Source organism: Arvicola amphibius, chromosome 7, assembly GCF_903992535.2.
Source record: "Arvicola amphibius chromosome 7, mArvAmp1.2, whole genome shotgun sequence".
NCBI classification, from domain to species: domain Eukaryota; kingdom Metazoa; phylum Chordata; class Mammalia; order Rodentia; family Cricetidae; genus Arvicola; species Arvicola amphibius.
This window is the reverse complement of record NC_052053.1, coordinates 45,123,747-45,143,923: the sequence shown is the minus strand read 5'-3', so window position 1 is coordinate 45,143,923 and position 20,177 is coordinate 45,123,747. Positions and strand designations below refer to the sequence as shown.

The 20,177-nt window shown below is 53.5% G+C and overlaps 1 protein-coding gene across 3 annotated transcripts in view; it reads left to right on the top strand.

Annotated features, from left to right (window-relative positions):
- Window positions 1–20,177, top strand: part of Vav2 (vav guanine nucleotide exchange factor 2) — a 177,924-nt gene that overhangs the window by 137,101 nt on the left and 20,646 nt on the right. For 2 of the 3 annotated variants that reach the window (XM_038336282.1, XM_038336281.2), the window contains exons 5-15: window positions 135–237; window positions 2,884–2,982; window positions 4,256–4,324; window positions 5,511–5,611; window positions 9,721–9,820; window positions 10,600–10,695; window positions 11,373–11,441; window positions 14,166–14,252; window positions 16,228–16,313; window positions 17,043–17,175; window positions 19,465–19,574. In XM_038336282.1, the coding sequence (XP_038192210.1) occupies window positions 135–237; window positions 2,884–2,982; window positions 4,256–4,324; window positions 5,511–5,611; window positions 9,721–9,820; window positions 10,600–10,695; window positions 11,373–11,441; window positions 14,166–14,252; window positions 16,228–16,313; window positions 17,043–17,175; window positions 19,465–19,574 (1,053 nt within the window). Of the gene's footprint in view, window positions 1–134; window positions 238–2,883; window positions 2,983–4,255; window positions 4,325–5,510; window positions 5,612–9,720; window positions 9,821–10,599; window positions 10,696–11,372; window positions 11,442–14,165; window positions 14,253–16,203; window positions 16,314–17,042; window positions 17,176–19,464; window positions 19,575–20,177 lie in introns of all 3 variants that reach the window. The other variant, XM_038336280.1, reaches the window with a different exon arrangement.

Sequence of the window (20,177 nt, the reverse complement as noted above, 5' to 3'; positions counted from 1 at the left end):
GCCACTTTGTAGATGGGGGGGAGGGGTCTGAGCCGACATGGGTGACTTTGCCAGGGGCCATGGAAATGCTTTGCAGCCCCCCAGTTCAGGTGGCTGGACCTTTCTTCCTTGCTCACCTACATCTCCCTGTGCAGCGAACATGACCTGGGTGAGGACATTTACGACTGTGTTCCGTGTGAAGATGAAGGGGATGACATCTATGAAGACATCATCAAGGTGGAGGTGCAGCAGCCCATGGTGAGCGCCCTGACCCTGCCCTTGCTAAAGGAACCTGAGCCTCCCTTGGGGAGCTGCCTGAGTACAGACCTGGGTGCTTCCTGACCCCCCCTGGGCTCCCTTGCAGTGTCCTTTCAGCCCTGTCGGGACACTCTGATGTGCCCTAGATGCGACCTATGACGGATGAGCCCCTCCAGCAGAGTGACTACAAAATTTTCCTTGGAAGGTTCTTAGTCCTTCCTATCCAGAGAGCCTTAAATAGTAACTCCGTGTTCGGGCTACCACAGTGCGGCTGAGCACACATATCATTGTACCTCTTTGTGCGGAGAATGGGGAGACCGGTGCGGGCGCCGTCGGCCAGCTGCATGCCTTTTATGCTGAAGGGTATTTATTTCCACGCAGCTTGGCTAATGATCTTGCGGACGATGTTTTGTGCCAGCTCCGGCGTATTGCCAACAGCTGCTGTGTGGAAGGTGGGGGGTTCCATCCTGGAGGGATGCAGAAAGGGGGCTTTGGAGGGGCAGGCCACAGCTCCCATGGACCCCTGAACGCTCCAAAGGTGGGCACCGCGCCACTTGTCAGTCGCGGAGGCTTTTGACGCATTTGCGTTCCCCGAAGAAGTGGGAAATTTATCAAAAGCCAATATTTCTGTCTCCCGTCTGTGTGGGAGCCTCCAGCTGGTGTCAGAGAAACAAACAGCTGAGAGAACCCTGAAGAACCTTGAGAGCCTTTCCCAGGCTGATGGCACCCTGCTGTGTCCCCAGCTTGGGAGGAGAGATGGAAGGCTAGACTTGGGACATTTGCAGCGTCTCGCGCCACCCTTAAGAAGATCATACACATTTGTTCCCGAGAGTCTAATAATCACTCTCCTTCCCAGCGTGTTGTGTTGAGGGCTCCTGCTCCAGAGGAGGTGGGAGAGGCTCTGCTCTTCAACCTTGCAGGCAGCCTGACTGGGGCTTCCCCAGAGCCAGCCCGACATGGCCTAGGAAACAGTACCAGGTTAATTAAGGCCTCCTCACTTCAAAGTCCCTGCAAGATGGGTGCCCTGAGGGTAAATGTCAGCACCCAGGCACAGGAGCCTGGGGTATATTTGAAAGGTCCCCATGCCCATCTCTCAGGCTGTCTTGAGATTCCTGCAGCTCTTTGCGGTGCCTGTCACTGTCCCTGGTCCTGAAGAATCCCAGGGCAGGGTCATGCTTGCCCATGTCCTGAAGGACAGCCCATGTTCTAATGTCTAGCGCTGATGCTGAATCTTTGGAGCTGTCTGGTCCATCCACAGATGGGATATAGACTTATGGCTGTAAGGAGCCTCTGATATAAACAATGGGTCTCGTTCCCCCTTCTTCTCATTATGTTTGGAACTAGCTGAACCAAACTATCTAAATGGGAGGTAATTAAAATGCTCCTTCTATGAAGTAAGATAAAGGCAGGTGCTGCTTCAGAGCCCAGGCATGGGAGGACCCACCAGGAGGCTCTCTCTCCTTCTGTTGTGTCCTGACCTTTCCTCAGCAGGCTCTGGGAAGGGCTATGACGTGGCTTCTGGGGCTAACAGTCAGGGGTGGGCTGTCAGTGGTGTCCCTGATTTCCCAAGCATGCTTGAGGACAGTGGACACTGCTGACTGGTTCAATCTTGTTTGTTCCTCCATGCATTCAGATCAGATATATGCAGGTAAGTTGCAGGTAAGACCAGGCCAGGTGGGCCCCCGCCAGCTCTGTCTTTCCCACCTGTTGGGAAGGTAACAGGCCATAGAGAAAGCTCAGGTCCATGTTCTTGGAGACACGCTGTCAGGCACAGAGAGAGGGTTGTTTAGGGACTCGAGTTGAGATCCGCCCCATGGATGTCATCCCCACCCCATCCCTTGCAGCCGCAGATAGTGATGGATGTCATCAGGTCCCGTGGTGCACGGTGCTAGGGAGTTAGTTCTGTGGCACAGCATAGAGAGGCCTCTTAGGACCAACCAGAGTGTACCTGGGTGCCTACCTGAGTGTCACGTCTTTAGAGATTTGGGGGCAGACCAGGCTCTCCGACCCTGAGAGAATCCAATGAAAGTTGCTACAAAGTCCACCACAGCCTGACTGGGGCCGAACCCCTCTTCGCTCCACTCTGTGCAGGCCGTCTCTCAGTCAGGCCCTGTTCTCCCCTCTGTAGAGGTGTGTCCCCAGGTGGCTCACTGATGAACTGTTATCTTCAGCTGGCTTCTCAGGGATGTCTGGCCTATGGGGCATTTGGTATTGGGAAACCAGAATGGATCAGCTGTGAGTATCCAAGGGGTTGGCCAATGCCACCTGCTGGACAGGGCTGACCCACTCACACAAGTACCATGAGCACACCTCACCTATGTGTAGTAGGTGCCTCTCCTGAGGCCTTCCCTCCAGTCTGGTGAGGACTCGAGGTTCCAAGTCAGGAGTTGATACCCAGGAGTCTAGAAGTTTCCATGCCTTCCTTGATGTTCTTATTAAGTCCTGTCCTATTCACGTGCCTCAGTTTCCTCAACCACAGATCATGGGAAGGGCCTGTGACCTCACTGCCCACTCAGTAATCTTGTAGCCATACTGGGAAGGTATCATCCTGTTGTGTGGTGCAGGTAGCCAGGGCCTTATGGGTGGCAGTGGGTACCAGGTTGTCCAGGTAGTGGTATCCTGGCTCACATCTCGTGTCTTCTCTAGAAAATGGGCATGACCGAGGATGATAAGAGAAGCTGCTGCTTGCTGGAGATCCAGGAGACTGAGGCCAAGTACTACCGCACCTTGGAGGACATCGAGAAGGTGAGCCTCGGCTTTGCTCAGAGCCCCAGGGTGAAGGGGCTCAGGGCCTGTTCTCATTTTCTCTCTGTTGCTGTGATAAGACACTGACTAAAGGAACTTAGGGGATAGGAGAGTGTGTTCATTGTAACTTCACGATTACAGACACCATTGACAGAAGTCAATGCAGGAACTCAAGCAGAAACCGTGGAGAAAAGCTGTTTGCTGACCCACACAGGCTCCCACGTAACTGCTCTTTTACACAGCCCAGGACCACCTGGGTAGAGGCTGGTGCTACTCACAGTGGGCAGGGTCCTCCTGCATTAATTAGTAAGCAAGCCAGCCACCCACAGACAGGTCCACAGGACCATCCGAGCTGGGCTGTCCCTCAATTAAAACTCCCTTCTCAAGTGACTCTGGACTGTGTCACGCTGACAGCACACTCCGCCTTGCCACCCTGTTCTCACACAGAGGAGCCTCCCCTCGTTGTGTGGAAAGCCCTCTAACCTCTCCTGCATGTCTTCTCAGAGTTCCCGTCCAAGCCAGCCGTGGTGGCGGCTCAGCTTTTGAACATGTGAGGCCAGATCTTGAGCTAAGTTCTCTAAGCCTCCTCTCCTTGCCCTGTGGGGCGTACTGGTGCCTTTGTTGGTACCATTTGATGTACATTGATTGTAGCACATTTGATGTGATTGATGAGCCTTGTGAGTAGGTGCCACCCAAGCCAGAGGACCGCCAGTGACTGATACCCACGTCACCACCTAGAAAGCCTGGCTTCTGGATCTTCCTGACACGTCTGTGTCCCTGTGTAAACAACAGTGCCATTGCCAGGCTCGAATCCTCCCGACTGTTCTCTGGTGTGGAGCTGGCCCAGTGTGGCCAGAGTGGCCATCTTGATTGTTCTCTGGTGTGGAGCTGGCCCAGTGTGGCCAGAGTGGCCATCTTGATTGTTCTCTGGTATGGAGCTGGCCCAGTGTGGCCAGAGTGGTGATCTTGGCTGTTCTTTAGTGTGGAGTGGAGCTGGCCCAGTGCAAAGTGGCGAGAGAAGCCTCCAGCCGAGGATCCTGGGGTTTACTGCCCCTTGGCCCAGGCTGCCCTTACCATGACTTCCACGGACCTATGCCAAGGACATGGGCTGTGGTCTTGGTTCCAGCCTGCCTTGCCCACTGTACAGTCCCATCCTGCCCTTTTCATGAGCCGTCGAGTGAGCACTGGGCACCTGCCAGTGCCTGGCAGCTTCAGCTTTGATTGTGACGAGCCTCCTACACACTGCGTGACAGCGTAAACTTCTTCCTTCCAGAACTACATGGGCCCCCTGCGGCTAGTGCTGAGCCCGGCGGACATGGCTGCCATCTTCATCAACCTGGAGGTACGCTCTCTGTCATTTTTTCTGACACACATGCAGCTGTCTCACTCTGGAGACTGTGGCTTCAGGAGGCAGAAGGAGAGGTATCTTGTGTGGCCTGAGAGTTTCCCATGATCTGTGTTAGCTGTCAGCTGAGCATAGATTTGCACCATTCTGGAAGGGACATGAGACCCACGGGACTATAAGCAAGGCTTCTGGTTAGCATGGAGGGAAGTGTGCCCCACCCCTGCTCTGCAGGCATGCTCCGCGGGCATCTGACCACACGTGGGCACCAGATGACACTTATGAAGGTTAACCTGTGGAGGCAGCTGGCTTACAACTCCAGATGCCACACATGAGTGGACACACTCCAGAGCATGCTGCCTTACCACCTTCCGTCAGATCAAGGACGGGGTCGGGGGGTGTTCAGAGAATCTTACTCTCACGCACAAGATTGACCAGTGTCCCTTTTACTGTCTGGGCTCCAGCCGGAATTAATGACTTGGGACAGAAAAGAAGCTGGGAGGGGAGGGGGTGGCTAGTGTGCTGTGCACTGCCCTGTATCCGCTGTGAAGCTTGAGGAACCATGCTTCCTCTAGGCCAAGTTTACACAGTAGGGGCCTTACGGGTTGCAGAAACCGAGAGCTGAGTGGCTGCAGGCCTCTCCATTCTTTCCAGCAGCGGGAAAGCCTGCAAGGTTGTTAGCTGAGAGCAGCTACACTGCTTCCTCCATCCTCTGCTGGCATCGAGTCTGGCCTGAGGCAGCTACCGTGTGCCCCTAGGACCTGATTCGGGTCTGGGAAGCTCCCTCAACTGCACAACTGGAATGTGCTCCAGCATCTTTGTGTGCCAGGCACTGTGACAGGGGTATCCAATCTTTGGCTTGGTGAAGGGCAGAGCCTTTGGCCCAGGACGGCTTTGAATGCAGCCTTAATACTAAATTTTAAGTTTACCTAAAATGTTATGAGACGTCTCTTGCAGTTTTATAGTTTTGTAATTAAATCGTGTGATGCTTGAGTGCCAAATCTGCTGATGGCACTGGGCAACAACGTCAAAAAGTTAGACACACCTGCCAGAAACTTCCAGCTGAGTGACCCCGGCATTCACAGGCTTGGGTGAACACTGGCAGCGCCTCCTGGGTGTGTGTGGCCAGCGGAGGCTGGCTGTGCCTGGCTGTGCCTGGCCGTGCACTGACCCTGCTTTCCCCTAGGATCTAACTAAGGTGCACCACGGCTTTCTGCGGGCCATTGACGTGTCCATGATGGCTGGTGGCAGTACCCTGGCCAAGGTCTTTCTGGAGTTCAAGGAGAGGTGAGTGACGGCCGACTGCATCAGAGCCTCAGCTCTGTCTTCAAGGCTCGGGAGACCATGTGGACCACTCTCCCCCAGCCCAGGCAGGATGACAGAGGCAGGGCAGTTCACTGGGGGTGTCGCCTCCCACTCTGGGGACTGAGGCAGGTGGCCGCTTATCTCTGGATCCTTGTTCCTCTTTGTAACCAGGGTCACTACCCACTGTTTCTCCATCACAGCTTGGCGGGCTGGGTACCTCCAAGCTGAATTTAGATAGCAGGAACTTGTAGGGTCCCTGCAACCCTCTCTGCCTCTCTGGCTTGTTGGGTTCATGGTGGTTGGTCTTTGTAATGAGACATGGCCTGAGTTCCTTGACCCGTGCTACTCCATCCCTGACTCTCGGGTGTTGCAGGCCAGAAATAGCGGATCACAGGCTGCTTGGGAAGAAGTGCCCACTCTTCGGTGGGATCAGAACTTGGTGTCCAGAGGTGCAGCAGCTATACCTCCTTGCCAATGCCCTGCTTTTAGCCATTCTGTTTAGCTCTCCAGCAGACATGGGAGGGAGGCTGAAGCTGATACAGAGCAGAGGTGGAAGTCCATGTCCTCAGCATCACAAGAGAGACCCGTACCTTGCCATCATCATCATGTGTGGCCCCCAACGCCTCAGTTTCCTTAGGGGACAATGATCAAAGAGAGTTATACCAAGATAGTAGGCTTGTATTTCAGGACAAACTGGTAGTATCTGATATGTATGAGGTTAAGTGTGTGCCTCTGTGGCCGTATTTCCAAAATGTAGGTGTTCCCCCGCCCCTTGTTTTTAAGTATGTGTGTGTACACAAGAGTACTCTTCTGAGGCCAGAAGAGGGTATCAGATCCCCCTGGAGCTGGAGTTATAAATGGTTATAAACCACCCAGTATGGGTGTCAGGAACCAAAAACAAGCCATCTGCAAAGAACTGGAAATATTCTTGACCTCTGAGCCACCTCTCCAGGGCTGATATTTTTCTTAGTAGTACTAAGTGATGATGGGAGCTCAGTCCAGTGCTCCAATGTGGGGCTCAGTCACCTTCCCCATCTGTCGCCAGCTGGAGGTTCCCTCACGGTCCTGACTTTCTTTCTCATGTTCTCCCTCCTTCTGCTCCTCATCAGGACCTTGGGAGCTCAGTCCGGTGCTCCAATGTGGGGCTCTGTCATTTTCTTCATCTATCGTCAGGTGGAGGTTCTATGGTGATATGCAAGAAATTCATCAGTATGGCTATAGGAACTGGAGGAGGAGCGGAGGGAGGGGGGAGGAGGAGGGAAGGAGATGGAAATTTTTAAGTATAAAAAAAAATAAACCATGAGAAAAAAAAAAAAACTAAGTGCTGATGGTTAAGATGAAGGCCTGCTCACTCTTACTTCCATAGCCAACTTCCTCTGTCTCTCTCAGAATGAGCCATTTGTTTAGTTTTGAGGAACAATAAGATTGTCTCTAGAGTCTGTGCATGGACAGAGGGTCAGAGGAGTGTCTGCAGGAAAGCCCCGATTTCTGTATCTAAGGCTTCAATGTTAGAAGTAGTAGGGTGTGGTGATTCCTGAACTGAGCATAGGCAATGGAGCGGGTGGAGCCCCTCAAGGTGACAGCACAGGGCTATGCACACTGTAAGAGACACAGGATTTCTGTCCTGTCCAGTCCCACAGCCATTCAGTCCCAAAGAAACACATAGAGGCCTACTTTAATTATAAACTGGTTGGCCTATTAGCTCAGGCTTCTTATTAACTCCTATAACTTACATTAACTCATAACTCTTGTCTGTGTTAGCCATGTGGCTTGGTACCTTTTATCAGTGAGGCATTCTCACCTTGCATCCTCTGCGTCTGGGTTACGACTGCAGACTGAGCCTTTATCTTCCCAGAATTCTCCTAGTCTGGTTGCCCACCTATACTTCCTGCCTGGCTACTGGCAGGAATCAGCATTTTATTAAGCCAACACAAGTGACAAATCTTTAGGGTACAAGACCATTGTCCCAGTGCAGGATGAGACTCATTCCCCCACCTCTTACATGGCTAAGCAAGCTCTCAGCCTCTGAGCTACATTCATCCCAACACCCTTTGAAGCCTGCAGCTTTTCTCCTGCTTCTACTGGGATTGCAGGCATGCATCTGTTGGGATAGGTAGGGCCAAAAGCCTTTGGCGTTCTTTGGGTGGAGCACTGAGCCCTGTCAGGATTATACTTGTCAAGCCAGCAAAGAAAGTGTCGAATTGGACTTATGTTTCCCAGAGGGTTAGAGTTCACCATGTCTTGGTTACTATTCTGTAGCCGTGAAGAGACACTGTTACCAAGGTAACTCTTATAAAATGAAGCACGTAATTGGAGCTTATTGAAGCATGTAAACTTATCAGAAGTTTAGTCCATCATCATGGCAGGGAGGATGGTGGCATGCAGGCAGACATGCTGGAGAAGTAGCGGAGAGTTTCTGGATCTGCAGGCAACAGGAAGAGCCACTGGGCCTGGCCTGCCTCAAAGCCTACTCTCAGTGACTCACTTCCTCCAAGGCCACACACCTCCTAATCCTTCTCAATTAATGCCACTCTCTGATGACCAAGGCTACAAATATATGAGCCTATGAATGTCATCCTTACTCAAACTATTGCAGTGGTGGAGCAACATCATGGTGGCAGTAGCAGCCACTGACTCACATCTGAATCCTCCAGTAAGAGGTAGAGAGAACACCAGGACACAAAGCTCACCCCTAGTGACACACTTTCTCCAACACAACAAGGCCACACCTACCTAATCCTTCCCAAACAGTTCCACAAACTGGGGACTAAGTAGTCAAACCTATTAGCCTATGGACTTGGGGGGCCTTCTCATTCTAACTAGCACACTAGGGACAAGAGACTTGCCTAGGGCTGCCCATGTGGCAGAGCCTGGTCACCCCAGGAACCACATCAATTGCTTCTTCCCGAGTGGCTCCTGCAAGAAGTCTAGCCAGCTGCCTCAGCCCCATGCCTGCTGCCTAAGAGGAATAAGAGTCCCAGTGGACAGTGGCTGTTGTATTAGAACCAGACCAGGGAGAATCCAGGGGTCCTTGACACAGTACTCCCTAACATATGTTGGGATGGGGTAGAGTGGGTCTGGAACACCAAGAGTAAGCCCAGCCTCCCAATAAGCCCCTTGTATGACTCTGCCAGACTGGCCTCAGCTGTTGTCTCAGGCAGTTCACTGGGGCTTCAGTAACCTTGGGTGACCGCTTGAAGAATGGATCTGTAGCACTGTCATTGAGGGAGTGGTGGTCTAGTGGGGGGGGGGTCGTCATCCTTCTATTCCTTGGTAACATTGTCACCTGGCATAGTCTCCTCTTACCATCTCCAGTTTGGTCAGGGCATGAGGATCTAGGGAGGGAGTTGAGTAACTGCCCCGTTTTCCTGAAAGTTCAGGGGTTCTGAGCTACAGAGATGTCACATGGGCCTGGGTGGGGACAAAGAAGGGAACAATACATGGAGCAAAAAGATTATCTGAATGGCATGGGGAGATGGTGACATGGTGGGGCATGGGAAGGAGGGGAGCAGGGGACAGCAGAAGGCGAAAAGGGCTGGCTAGGGCTGCTGGACCCTGTTGCTTCTGCCTGGGCACAGGCCTTGCATCTCTTCTGAATGCAGCCGCTGACTCCCCTGCAGAAAACCAATGGCCACCTCCATTTTGCATGGCCTCAAGGGTGAGCTTGAGCAATGAACGGCCCCCATGCTAGCCTTGGAGGCAAGCCAAGAACCCCAGGAGGCTGAGACTTCTCTGTTCCAGGCATTCCTCTCCAGAATGGAGGTAGAACCGTGGGTCATGACTTGAAGTAGGCCTGCAGGAGGTGCCCTTGGCTAATGTTTTGGGACTCCTTCTCCTAACCTGGTCATGTAGAGAATGAGGAGAAAATAGAAGGGGACCGAGGGGGCAGAGCCATGTGAGGCAGTGACCCTGAGACTCTCCAACCTGCCTGGGAGGGAGTCAGGGCATTTCAGCTGCAAGTACCTTAGACATGGATGGGTGCATGTGTTCACATGCCCGTGTAGCATACAGGCTCCTAGCAGCTGCAGGTATCTTACTTGATCTGTGCCCATGTGTATAGCACCATGTACATATTGCTGTCCCCTCCCCAGGCTCCTGATCTACGGAGAGTACTGCAGCCACATGGAGCATGCTCAGAGCACGCTGAACCAGCTGCTTGCCAGCCGGGAGGACTTCAGGCTCAAAGTGGAGGTAACAGGGCATCCCAGCACCCTGGCCTGACATAGCTGGCTGCTCAGGCCCAAGAAACACACCAGCTTCCCTCAACACCCATCCTTGGCTTTGTGTCCCCTCCCCCTCCAACTTTGTTTAGATAGGTGACTTCCAGAATACACGGACCAAGCTAGAACACAACCTGGGCCTTACAGGCTGTGGAGGCCTGGACAAGTCTGTCTCAATGAGTGATACTTGACCCTAGCCTCTGCTGATCCCAGGGTCTTTGATGGGACCTAGGAGACTTGCTTGATATACTGGGCTTCCTTCCCTCGTTCCCGGTTTCTCTGCCTTTACCAGCTTCTTCCTCCCTTGAGTGGCTCTCCCTCACCCCAGTGTTCCTATCCCGTGTGATCTGGAAAGCTCCATCTTCAGAGCTCCAGCTTGAGTGCTGGTGGCAGGCAATGCTTGTTCCTCCCGTCCAGGCACCCCAGGGGACCCTAAGTGATCTCACAGCTTTGTGTGAGCTCTCCCCCCATGGCTTCTCACAGAGCAGATGCAGATCCATAGGCCGTGTTCTGCAAGTCCTGGCCCCGCCAGGCTCTGTTGGACAAAGGGATGCCTCAGATACCAGGGTCCCAGCATGTGTCGGGATATAAGGAGGGCATGGCCTGCTCACATGCTATGACACCCACCTGACGCCTATTCTAGAGGTCCGAGAGTCCAGGGCTGAGGGCTCTTTCTCTATGTGGCTGGCGGTGGAGACAGGTTCCCCCAGCGAGGGTACCCCTCATCCACTCACTGCTCTCCCACTCCAGGAGTGCACGCTCAAGGTCCAGGACGGCAAGTTCAAGCTGCAAGATCTGCTGGTGGTACCCATGCAACGGGTGCTCAAGTACCACCTGCTGCTCAAGGTGAGGCCATCCGTCTGCTCGCTGTGCCCTGTGTCACATGGGCTTGGTGGCATGAGCTTTGGCCCTTAGACAGGGTGAAACAGAGGCCGATGAAGGACTCTGCTCAGTACACACCACGACAGGGTATCATGGCTGGTGAATGACTCTCTGCTCAGTACACACCACGACAGGGTATCATGGCTTGTGAATGATTCTCTGCTCAGTACACACCACGACAGGGTATCATGGCTGGTGAATGATTCTCTGCTCAGTACACACCATGACAGGGTATCATGGCCGATGAAGGACTCTGCTCAGTACACACCACGACAAGGTATCATGGCTGGTGAATGACTCTGCTCAGTACACACCACGACAAGGTATCAAGGCACCCAGAAGGATAATTATGGCTAGATCAAGTCAGAGGGTCAGGAAAGTGGGAAGAGATAGAAGACACCCTCAGACCAGGAGCAGGAGAGCTTCTGTGGTTGGTTGCTTGAGTCTTCCTGGTAGAGGTGTCCACTGTGTCAGGGGTCCCCATGTCTGCTGGAGTTGGACAGATCAACCTGAATCCATGCTAGTGGGTGATTTTTGTCCTAAGGGTCTTGCTGTGTGCACACCTTGCACTGGGTAGGGGCAGGGCTGGGCAGGGCTGGGGATCCTGAGGGCTGACCTTGGGTCTCCTCTCACTCCCCTAGGAACTCCTGAGCCATTCTGCAGACCGGCCAGAAAGACAGCAGCTGAAAGAAGCATTGGAAGCCATGCAGGTAGGTAAATTGAGGCAGAGCTGGGAAGTACTCAGATCAGTGTGTCTACGTTCCTGGCTCCAGACCGAGTTCTTTGGCAATGGGAAACATTTATTTGCCCATGGTGATAGAGACAGGACACTAGGGGTGGGGTGAGAGTCACATGATAGTGGAGGAAGCTACAGGCTAGGTGCTTTTCCATGTGTCCAAAGTCCCCAACTTCTCTTGCCAGTAGTTGCCCCTGTCCCCCAACTCCTGTGTGTCCCCTGGGGCCTGCAGTGGTTTTCAGGTGCCAGCTCTATCCCTGGAGTTCCCTCCTTTTCTCTGTGGCTTCTCCTGCTGAAGATTTGTTCTGTGCCCTGTTCTTGAAGGTTCCTTTCCACATACTGGCTTCAGGGACCCCATTCCCCATTGTCTATCTTGTTATGAAACCCTGCTGCCCTCTGAAGCTCGGCACACAGCACTGTCCTGCTCAGAAACTTTTGAGGCTTCCTGTTGCTCTCTGAGTCAGGCCTAACCCTTGTTCTTAGGACTTTCACATCACAGGGCCATTGAAGATGTGTATAACAGGAAACCCCCGGATTCCAGGCAAGCCTGGCCACCCCCAGGTTCCCTGGCATGCTCTATTCTTTCCCACCCCAAGGTATCTGCTCAGGCCATGTCCCCTTCCTCGTTAACCTGTTCGTTATCCACTCATCCATCTTTGCCATGAACTTGATGCTGCCCAAGAAAGTCACCTTCCAGACAGTCCAGAGACTGTTAGGCTCCCTCCCAGCCCTACCTGTGCCTCTCATGGTCACTTGTGTCCGAGGCCAGCTACAATGCCCCAGACAGGCTAGGTTCCTCTGTGTGGTAGAAGCAAGTTAGCTTCAGCCTTGATATTTGACACTTGTCTGTGAGGAGTCCTCTGGGCCCTGGAGCTCTTCCTTTCCCTCATTTGAAGAGGGAGAAGCTGCAGCCTGTCTCCCACGCAGCTGCCCGGCTCAGCGAGGAGGACGCTGTATCTCCAGCTGCCCGGAGCTCTCTGTGAGCAGGCCTCATGCAGCTACAGAAGTCTCTGCCAGTTTGGGGTGTACTTGAGCATGGGGGTCATGACTGACAAGGGGATCTTTTGCTGGCTCCCCTGGGGAACCGAGGTCACCTGCCACGGCAGCAGAGGGACCATGTCAGTTACCCATTCCTGGGACACGTGATCCATGGCTGCAGGTGCACCCCGAGCTCCAGCCCGGACACACGTTCCACTCCTCCATCATTCAGTTGCCAGCCTGCAGATAGTACCCTGAGTGCAGCTCCTGGCATTCCACAGAGAACATGTGACTTCTGTCTGTGTCCTCCATGTCACTGAGTCAGCTCTTATGACTTCAGTGTTTGGAAGGTGTCCTGGTTTGCTTTCTGTCACTGTGATAAATAGCACAACCCAAAGCAATTTAGGGGAAGAAAGGATTTATTTTAGATTACACTTCCAAGTCACAGTTCATCACGAAGGGAAGTCAGGGCAGGAACTCAAGCAGGAATGTGGAGCAGAAACCACAGGAGGAAGGCTGCTTACCGACTCCCTCTGGCTTGCATAGCTAGCCTTCTTATGTAGCCCACCTGTCTAGGGATGGTGCTGCCCACAGCGGGCTGCGCTCTCTCTCACCTCAGTCATCAATCAAGACAGTCTCCCGCAGCAGATGTGACCCCAAGATGGCGTGATCAAGGCAATTCTTCAATTGAAGTGTCTTCTATAAAAACCAATACAGAAGGGAATCTAAAAGCCTTTAATGTCCCCAGTGTCAAGCAGAAAATCCTCATTCAGCCGGTGTCTGAGCTGTCATTGCCCCGGAGCTGGGTTTCCTACAGGGTGGCAATGCACCCTCACTGCAAGGCTATGTCCTCTGCTCATTGGCCGCCCTGCGTCTGGGGCTCTAATATTTGTCTCTGCGGGAATCCCCATCCCAGACATGCACTTCTGTGGCTCCAGCCAGGTGTGCACAGGGTCACACACACTCAGATTCTGTCCCCGCTGTTGATTCAGAATAAAAACCATCCTTTACAAAAATGTCTACAGTGTAGAACAGGAGGGAGCTTCAGCCCTGCCAGGCGTGAGGCTTGGGGTTTGGCCTTTGAAGTGACCCCCAGAAGCGTGTGAGGCCATGTAGGAGGTAGGAACTGGCTCCAGGATGTGGGCCTGGCTCCTGTGTTTTGGGGATTTCCTCTCTGCTTTGCTTTCTGGGCAGGATCATTGCTGTACTGTCCCAGCCATCACTGGGCATGGTTTCCAGGCCATTGCAAACTGTCTGAAACAAAGTGAGCACTGCCCCCTGGTGGCCAACTGGAGGATTGCAGTATTATATAGGGACCCGGTTCTCCCAGGCCACTTACAGAACACCCAGACTCTTCAGGTAGAGGTGGGACTGGGGCTTCGTGAGAGCAGAGAGTTGTGCAGGTCTAGACAGTGGCTGTGTGGCCCACTGTGGCCTAGTCATGCTGGGTTGCTTCTCCATTCTGATTTAGAAGGCCTGTTGAGTGAGAAAAAAGTTTTGTTGGGAGCCTGGATTTGGGGACTGCCAGGACCCTCACCAGCACAGTCTGCAGTCCGGGGCCCAAATGTTGTGTTCTCATTTTAGTTTACTCCTTTGACACCTGTGTGTGGTGCTTCTTATCCCTATGGCCCGGAGTTTCAGCTGCCAGGCAAGATGGGAGGAAACAGCCAACTGGGCAGGGCGGGGGCTTGGAGTTCACTGACCCTGTCTTAATCTCCAGGACTTGGCCATGTACATCAACGAAGTGAAACGGGACAAAGAGACCTTGAAGAAGATCAGCGAGTTCCAGTGCTCCATAGAAAACCTGGTAAGCAGGTGGCCCCTCCACCTACGCTCACCATAGCGACCGCCTGTGAAGCCTGGCGCGGCCGTGAGACGGGAGGCTTTGCCTGGTCTGAGATCCGCCCTTCCCCCTATCAGTCTCCCTATCCTCAGGGTGGGCCACAGACAGGGTTTGGTTTGGGGGTGGGACCTCCAGTTCTCCCCTCCTCAGGGAGCTCCAGGCAGGGCTGGCACTCTCTAGCTCACTCCTTCCGAGGTTGACTGGGGCCCGGCGGTGGTGAAGCACACACCTTTAATCCCAGCCCTCAGGAGGCAGAGGCAGGCAGATCTCTGTGAGTTCGAGGCCAGCCTGGTCTACAGAGAGAATTCCAGGACAGTCAACACTAAACTGAGAAACCCTGTCTCAAAAAACAAAAACAAAAAAATGGAGGTTGCCTGCAGAGAAGTGAGGAACTGCTTTGGGACTCAAGCATCCTTGGCCCGTGTTGGGTCTAGTTCTCTGTGTTTTAGTCCTTCTGCATTAGGAGAACCTAAGCCTGTCCTTGCCCCTTGCAATAGCACCCTTGACCCCAAGTGATGACTGCCCCTCCAATGCTGTTCAATGCCCAAAGTCACCTTGACACAGAACCCTGGTTTTGTCATAAACATTTCCTCTTCCTGGTGACTTCTCACTCTCATGAGCGTGGGAAACCATGGTATCAAGATTGGCATGCCCGTCTTTACCTACAGAGGAGCCCTCTGCGGGCCTGGCTCATCAAGACACATCCAGGCCATGCCGCCAGCCAGAGAGTGGCAGAAATTGCCAAGCAGTGTCCTGATTCCCCCTGACATCCCTGTGCGTCTCCCACCGTGGGTGTGGCCTAAGGCATGAGCATTTGTGGGGTCCAGGCCCTTCACCGCTCATCCTTGCTTTCTAGCCCCCACACAGTGACAGCTGCTTTGTACACAGGGGAGCGTGATTTGGTGTTGCGAGTCATGTTCGTTCTTTAAATGACAAGGAGAGGATTGCGGGTATGGTTTAGTTGGCAGAGTGCTTGCCTCTCACGCACAGGGCCCTTAATAAACTGGACTTGGGAACACTAACTGTAATCCAGCACAGGGTGGGGAAATGGGGGAGGGCGAGGGGTGGAGAAGCAGAAGGACCAGAGTTGTCCCTGACTACATAGCAACTTCCAGGCCAGTCTGGGATACAACAGGCCCTGTCTCAAAAAGAACAGTGGTCCATGAATGTTGGTATTACTGGGACATGACTCTACTACCTGGCATGCAGCCCTGGTGCTCTCTCCAGGCAAAGGCGTCTGGAGTTTTATGTCCTGATTGATGGGACAAAGACACATGGCAGAGTCCCCCAGCAGATGTGACCCCCCCACACACCCTGTGTCATGCCTAGACCAGCCTGTGTCACACTGAAACCAGCCCTAGGAGCTGTCAGGAAGTGCAGGAGACTTGGGATCATTTAGTCCCCCTCAGGCATAGCCACGCCTCCAGGAACTTACCCTCTCTGTTACACAGAGGATGGCAGAGAGGCAGATCTCCCCTGATTAAACAGTACAGAGAGGCACAATCCAAGCAGCCCTGGAAATGGAGGCTTCACAGCCAGGTGGTAGCAGGATTGGGCACAGCATTGCTTCCTGTAGAGGATGAACCCATGGCCGGAACCCAGCCTATGGCTGCTGCTTGCTTTCTTTATTAGCTCTCTTAGGGCTGGACTTCTGACTTTTCCTGCAGCTCCGGTTTCCACACAGCAGCTACTTGTGATCATGACCAGGCCATCAATTGCCCTTTGTTCCCAGAGCTCAAGGGAGTCCCCATTGTGGCCCCCTAGGAGGAGATAGGCTTGGCTCAGGCCCATAATGACCTCGGGCTACCTCGTCCCGCCCAGTCATCATTGGCACATTTTCTTGGGTCTTGCCATCCTGCCCTGGGCATGCACACTTGTCTCCCTGTCTAGTAAAGCAGAGGTCACCTGCCCGCAGGCTAACGGTCATTGCCTTTCCCAGCAAGTGAAGCTGGAGGAATTTGGGAGGCCGAAGATTGATGGGGAGCTGAAAGTCCGGTCTATAGTCAACCACACTAAGCAAGACAGGTGAGCAGGGTGGGACCCCATCCCAGGCTGACCCTCTGGCTCAGGGAGCCCACTCCCAGACGGCCTGAAACAGACCTTCCTGAGGGAGGAATAATGGTGCAACAGGCTTTATGCAGCGCTGTTTAATGACGTAATCTCTACACAAGCCTCTATGTGCCCGTCATATCGGTCAGCAGAGGCCACATGCAAAGGGACTGCCCCGCCTGTGATGACCACTAAGTGGGGCTGGGAGACAATCAAAGGTGGGAGGTAGAGAGGTCTGGCCTCCAGCTCACAATCTTCAGAGAGCTCTGACTGAGACGCTGTGAGGCCATGCCCGCTTCCTGCCTAGTGTCTTCTTGGGAGCAGATAGCAGGTGGTGAAGTCGGAATAAGCCAGGCATCTGTGAGAGCTGGGGTCACAGCAAACTTGGGTCCTGGGGGCACAGGAGAGAGAATTGGCTGTGGCTTTTGAACAGTGCTCCAAGGGAGGTCAAGATAGAGGGTTGAGGACCTTCTGCATGGAGGTGGCACTGAGAGGCCTTATGGGAACAGAAGAGTCCTGACCAAGAGTCATTGTGCCTGGCTGACCTGGCAGAAGGGAGTACTTCACCTTGGAGAGTGGACAGCACGGGCAGGCCTTGGTCTTGTTGGTCTGACACTGAGTGACCTCAGAGACAGCTGGCTGGCGTTGGGTAGGGATACCGGACACAGCATGGCTGTCCTGACACTCGATGCGCTGTCTGGCCAGGTACCTGTTCCTGTTTGACAAGGTGGTCATTGTGTGTAAGAGGAAGGGCTACAGCTACGAGCTGAAGGAGGTCATCGAGCTACTCTTCCACAAGATGACTGATGACCCTATGCACAACAAGGACATCAAGAAGGTGGGTCTGGATCTGGAGAGGGGCAAGCGCGGCGTCCTGACTCCAGGGAGACCACATCCAGTGTCTGTGAGGTAGCCTTGCAGGAGGACTGTCCTCCCTTTGCCACTGTGACTGTGGCAGGTTCCCGTGGTGGGTGGTGGACACCCTTAGGACGGACTCCAGGTCCCCGGACAGAGGGAGGGGCCTTAATAGGCACCAGTAAGAGCCTAGCTCTCAACCTTGACTCTTAGCCTTAGTGGACCTGACTAATTCCTCCTTGTGTTTTGTAACAAGCGGGCCTTTCCTCCTCCATTTTTACTCTGCCTTGTTTGCTGGGGGCTGGTTTGTGGTTTGTCAGACTCTGCAATCCAGTGGACTAGGCCTGCAGGAGGAGAGATTGTGGTCACAAGTGGGTGGAGCCATGGGCATTGTGGTGTGGCTGTGGCCGGGAGGGCATGGGATGAACGGCAGACTGGCTTGCTTCAGTCTTGTTTCTCGGAGACTTCTGAACACAGCACCTTTTGTCCATAACCCCGGGCTGGGTTAGGGATGGGAGCCCAGCTGCTAAAGGCTCTGACCTTCTGCAAGTCCCCACACAGGGTGCAGGCCCGCCATGCACAGGCTTCTCTTAGCCCTGGTGTCTGAGGCAAGAGGCAGTGACCAGGGCCACTTTCCAGGCTTGGGGCTTCTCGTCCATCTTTGGGGAGAACAGCCTAGAGTGCTTGACAGAGGTGGGGCCTTACCATCCGGGGCTATCAGTCACCTCAAACTGCAATACATCCAGGGCCGGCCGAGCCTCTTAATGACCTGTCTCCCCTTTTCCTTTCCTCTTCATGCTTCCTAGTCTCATGGGAAGATGGTAAGCCCCTGGTGCTCTCCTCCCTCTCCCTCCCCAGTGCTGTCTGATGCTGGCCCTTCCAAACTTGTGGGTTTGGGGCTCCCTGGGCCTGAGTAAACCATGGCTCTCCCCTCTCCCTCCTTTCTTTGCATCTTAATCATGATAGTGACACATATTTGTGGCAAAAGATTTGCAGAAGGTGTGACCTGGAAGCCCACCTGCTCTCCTTCCTGGGAGGTGAAGGTCAGGGGTCACTGAGCACTGGCAGGCCAAGCTTCCTGACCTCTGTCCTTCACCATCGTCCTCACTTCTCCCCCCCTTCCCCATGTTCCTACCTTCTCTACTTCTCTCCATCCCTCCACTTCTAGACTAGACTACACTTTACCTGGGCCCTTGGGAATCCCTTTTCTTAAGCCTGGAGTATTGGCCAGGCCAGTGGATGGGGCCAGCTGCTGGGTTGCTGGGACTGGTCAGACATTCAACCATCTGACCCTAGCCTTTGTTTTTCCTATTGTTTTTTTTTTTTCCCCAGGAAGTGGAAGTGAGTAGGTGGGGCTGTGGAAGGGCAGTAGGTTGGCTCCCGAGAACTAATTCTGGGGAGTCCCTGGGACAGCAGGGATTTGGGTGGAAGGGGTGGGAGAAGGGTGGGCTATCCTGCTAGAGGGTGGGACCTGAGCACAGGCTGCTACACCCACGCATATATACATACATGCATAGCAGGCCCTTGCATACATACAAGTGCACACAACAGGGTTGGAGCATACATACACATACATGTATATGGGCACAGTAGTGCCCATATGCATACATGTGTACACAGCAGGATACCTATACACACACATGCACACAGCAGGACTCTCCACATACATGCATATGAGCACAACAGGACTGTGTACACATACATTCATGCATATGTGTACAGCACTACTGACACACCTGTGCATGGGGGTCCATGTGCAGAACATGGTCTACAGGTCCAAACACATGCATACATGATGTACACACATGTTAAAGGAGCAATAGACACCCATACACAGGCCTGGGTATACATATATGGACACTTCTATATCCAGGAACAGGAACAACTACCCATGCACATGTATGCACACAGGCACAATACATACACACATGTTTACACAGGAAGGCACATGTGTACATGATCACAAGGCCAGTCACATGTACAGGCACAAGTTTCTATGTACCTTCACATACGAGAGCCCCCTGGCCTGCTCGGGAAAGAGCACAGTGCACTGACATTCTCACATGTGGGAGGATATATGCACATGCAACCAGGCAAGAGTGTATGTTACATAAGAGCATGTTATACATAAGCATAGGCACATACATACATATACAGTACCAGTAAGAAAACTTGTGTATACCGGGGGTAGTGTCCAAAACCATGCCGGCTGCCAGCATGCTCCTGCCCCCACAAAGCCATGCCAGCTGCCAGCATGCCTCTGTCCCTACAGTGGTCCTATGGCTTCTACCTGATTCACCTCCAAGGAAAGCAAGGCTTTCAGTTCTTTTGCAAGACGGAAGACATGAAGCGGAAGTGGATGGAGCAGTTCGAGATGGCCATGTGAGTTTAGGGCAGGACCCTCCGGCCTATTCTGCTTGCTCGCCCTCTCAGGCAAGCAGTAGTGGGAGGTGGTTCTGATGCTCAGCGTGAGACAAGCTCCTTCCCCATAGGACACCAGCTGCCTCAGCAGGGCCTAGCTCTCTGTCTCCTGATGTCTCAGGTGGCATCAGGTTCCTGCTAGATGGGCCTCACCACCATCGAGGCTGAGCCTCACGCTTGACAGCTAGGTGGTAACTGGTGAAGGGGAACACCTGGAGCTCTCCTCGGGACCCACTGGGGATTTATTTGTCTTTGTTTGAAAGTCTCAGGACAGTGTCCCATGAGGTTGAAGGGGCGCCCCAACACACAGAGCAGAGAAAACAGGTGGAGAGCAGAAGGGTGGGTGTGGTGTTTACGCTTGACCCTACGGCAACCAGACTTGGGGACTTCTGGGGAGGATACCACTCCCCTAGGCTTCCCACACAGTGAGATACAGATACCAGAGTGAGGTCAGAGCTGGATCAGGCTGGTACCCTGGGTGGTGGCTGCCTGCTGGCTTGTGTCCAGACTGTGAGAGCCCCGGGGCTCTCTGCCCCTCGGTTTCTGCGGGTGGGGCTTCTCCTC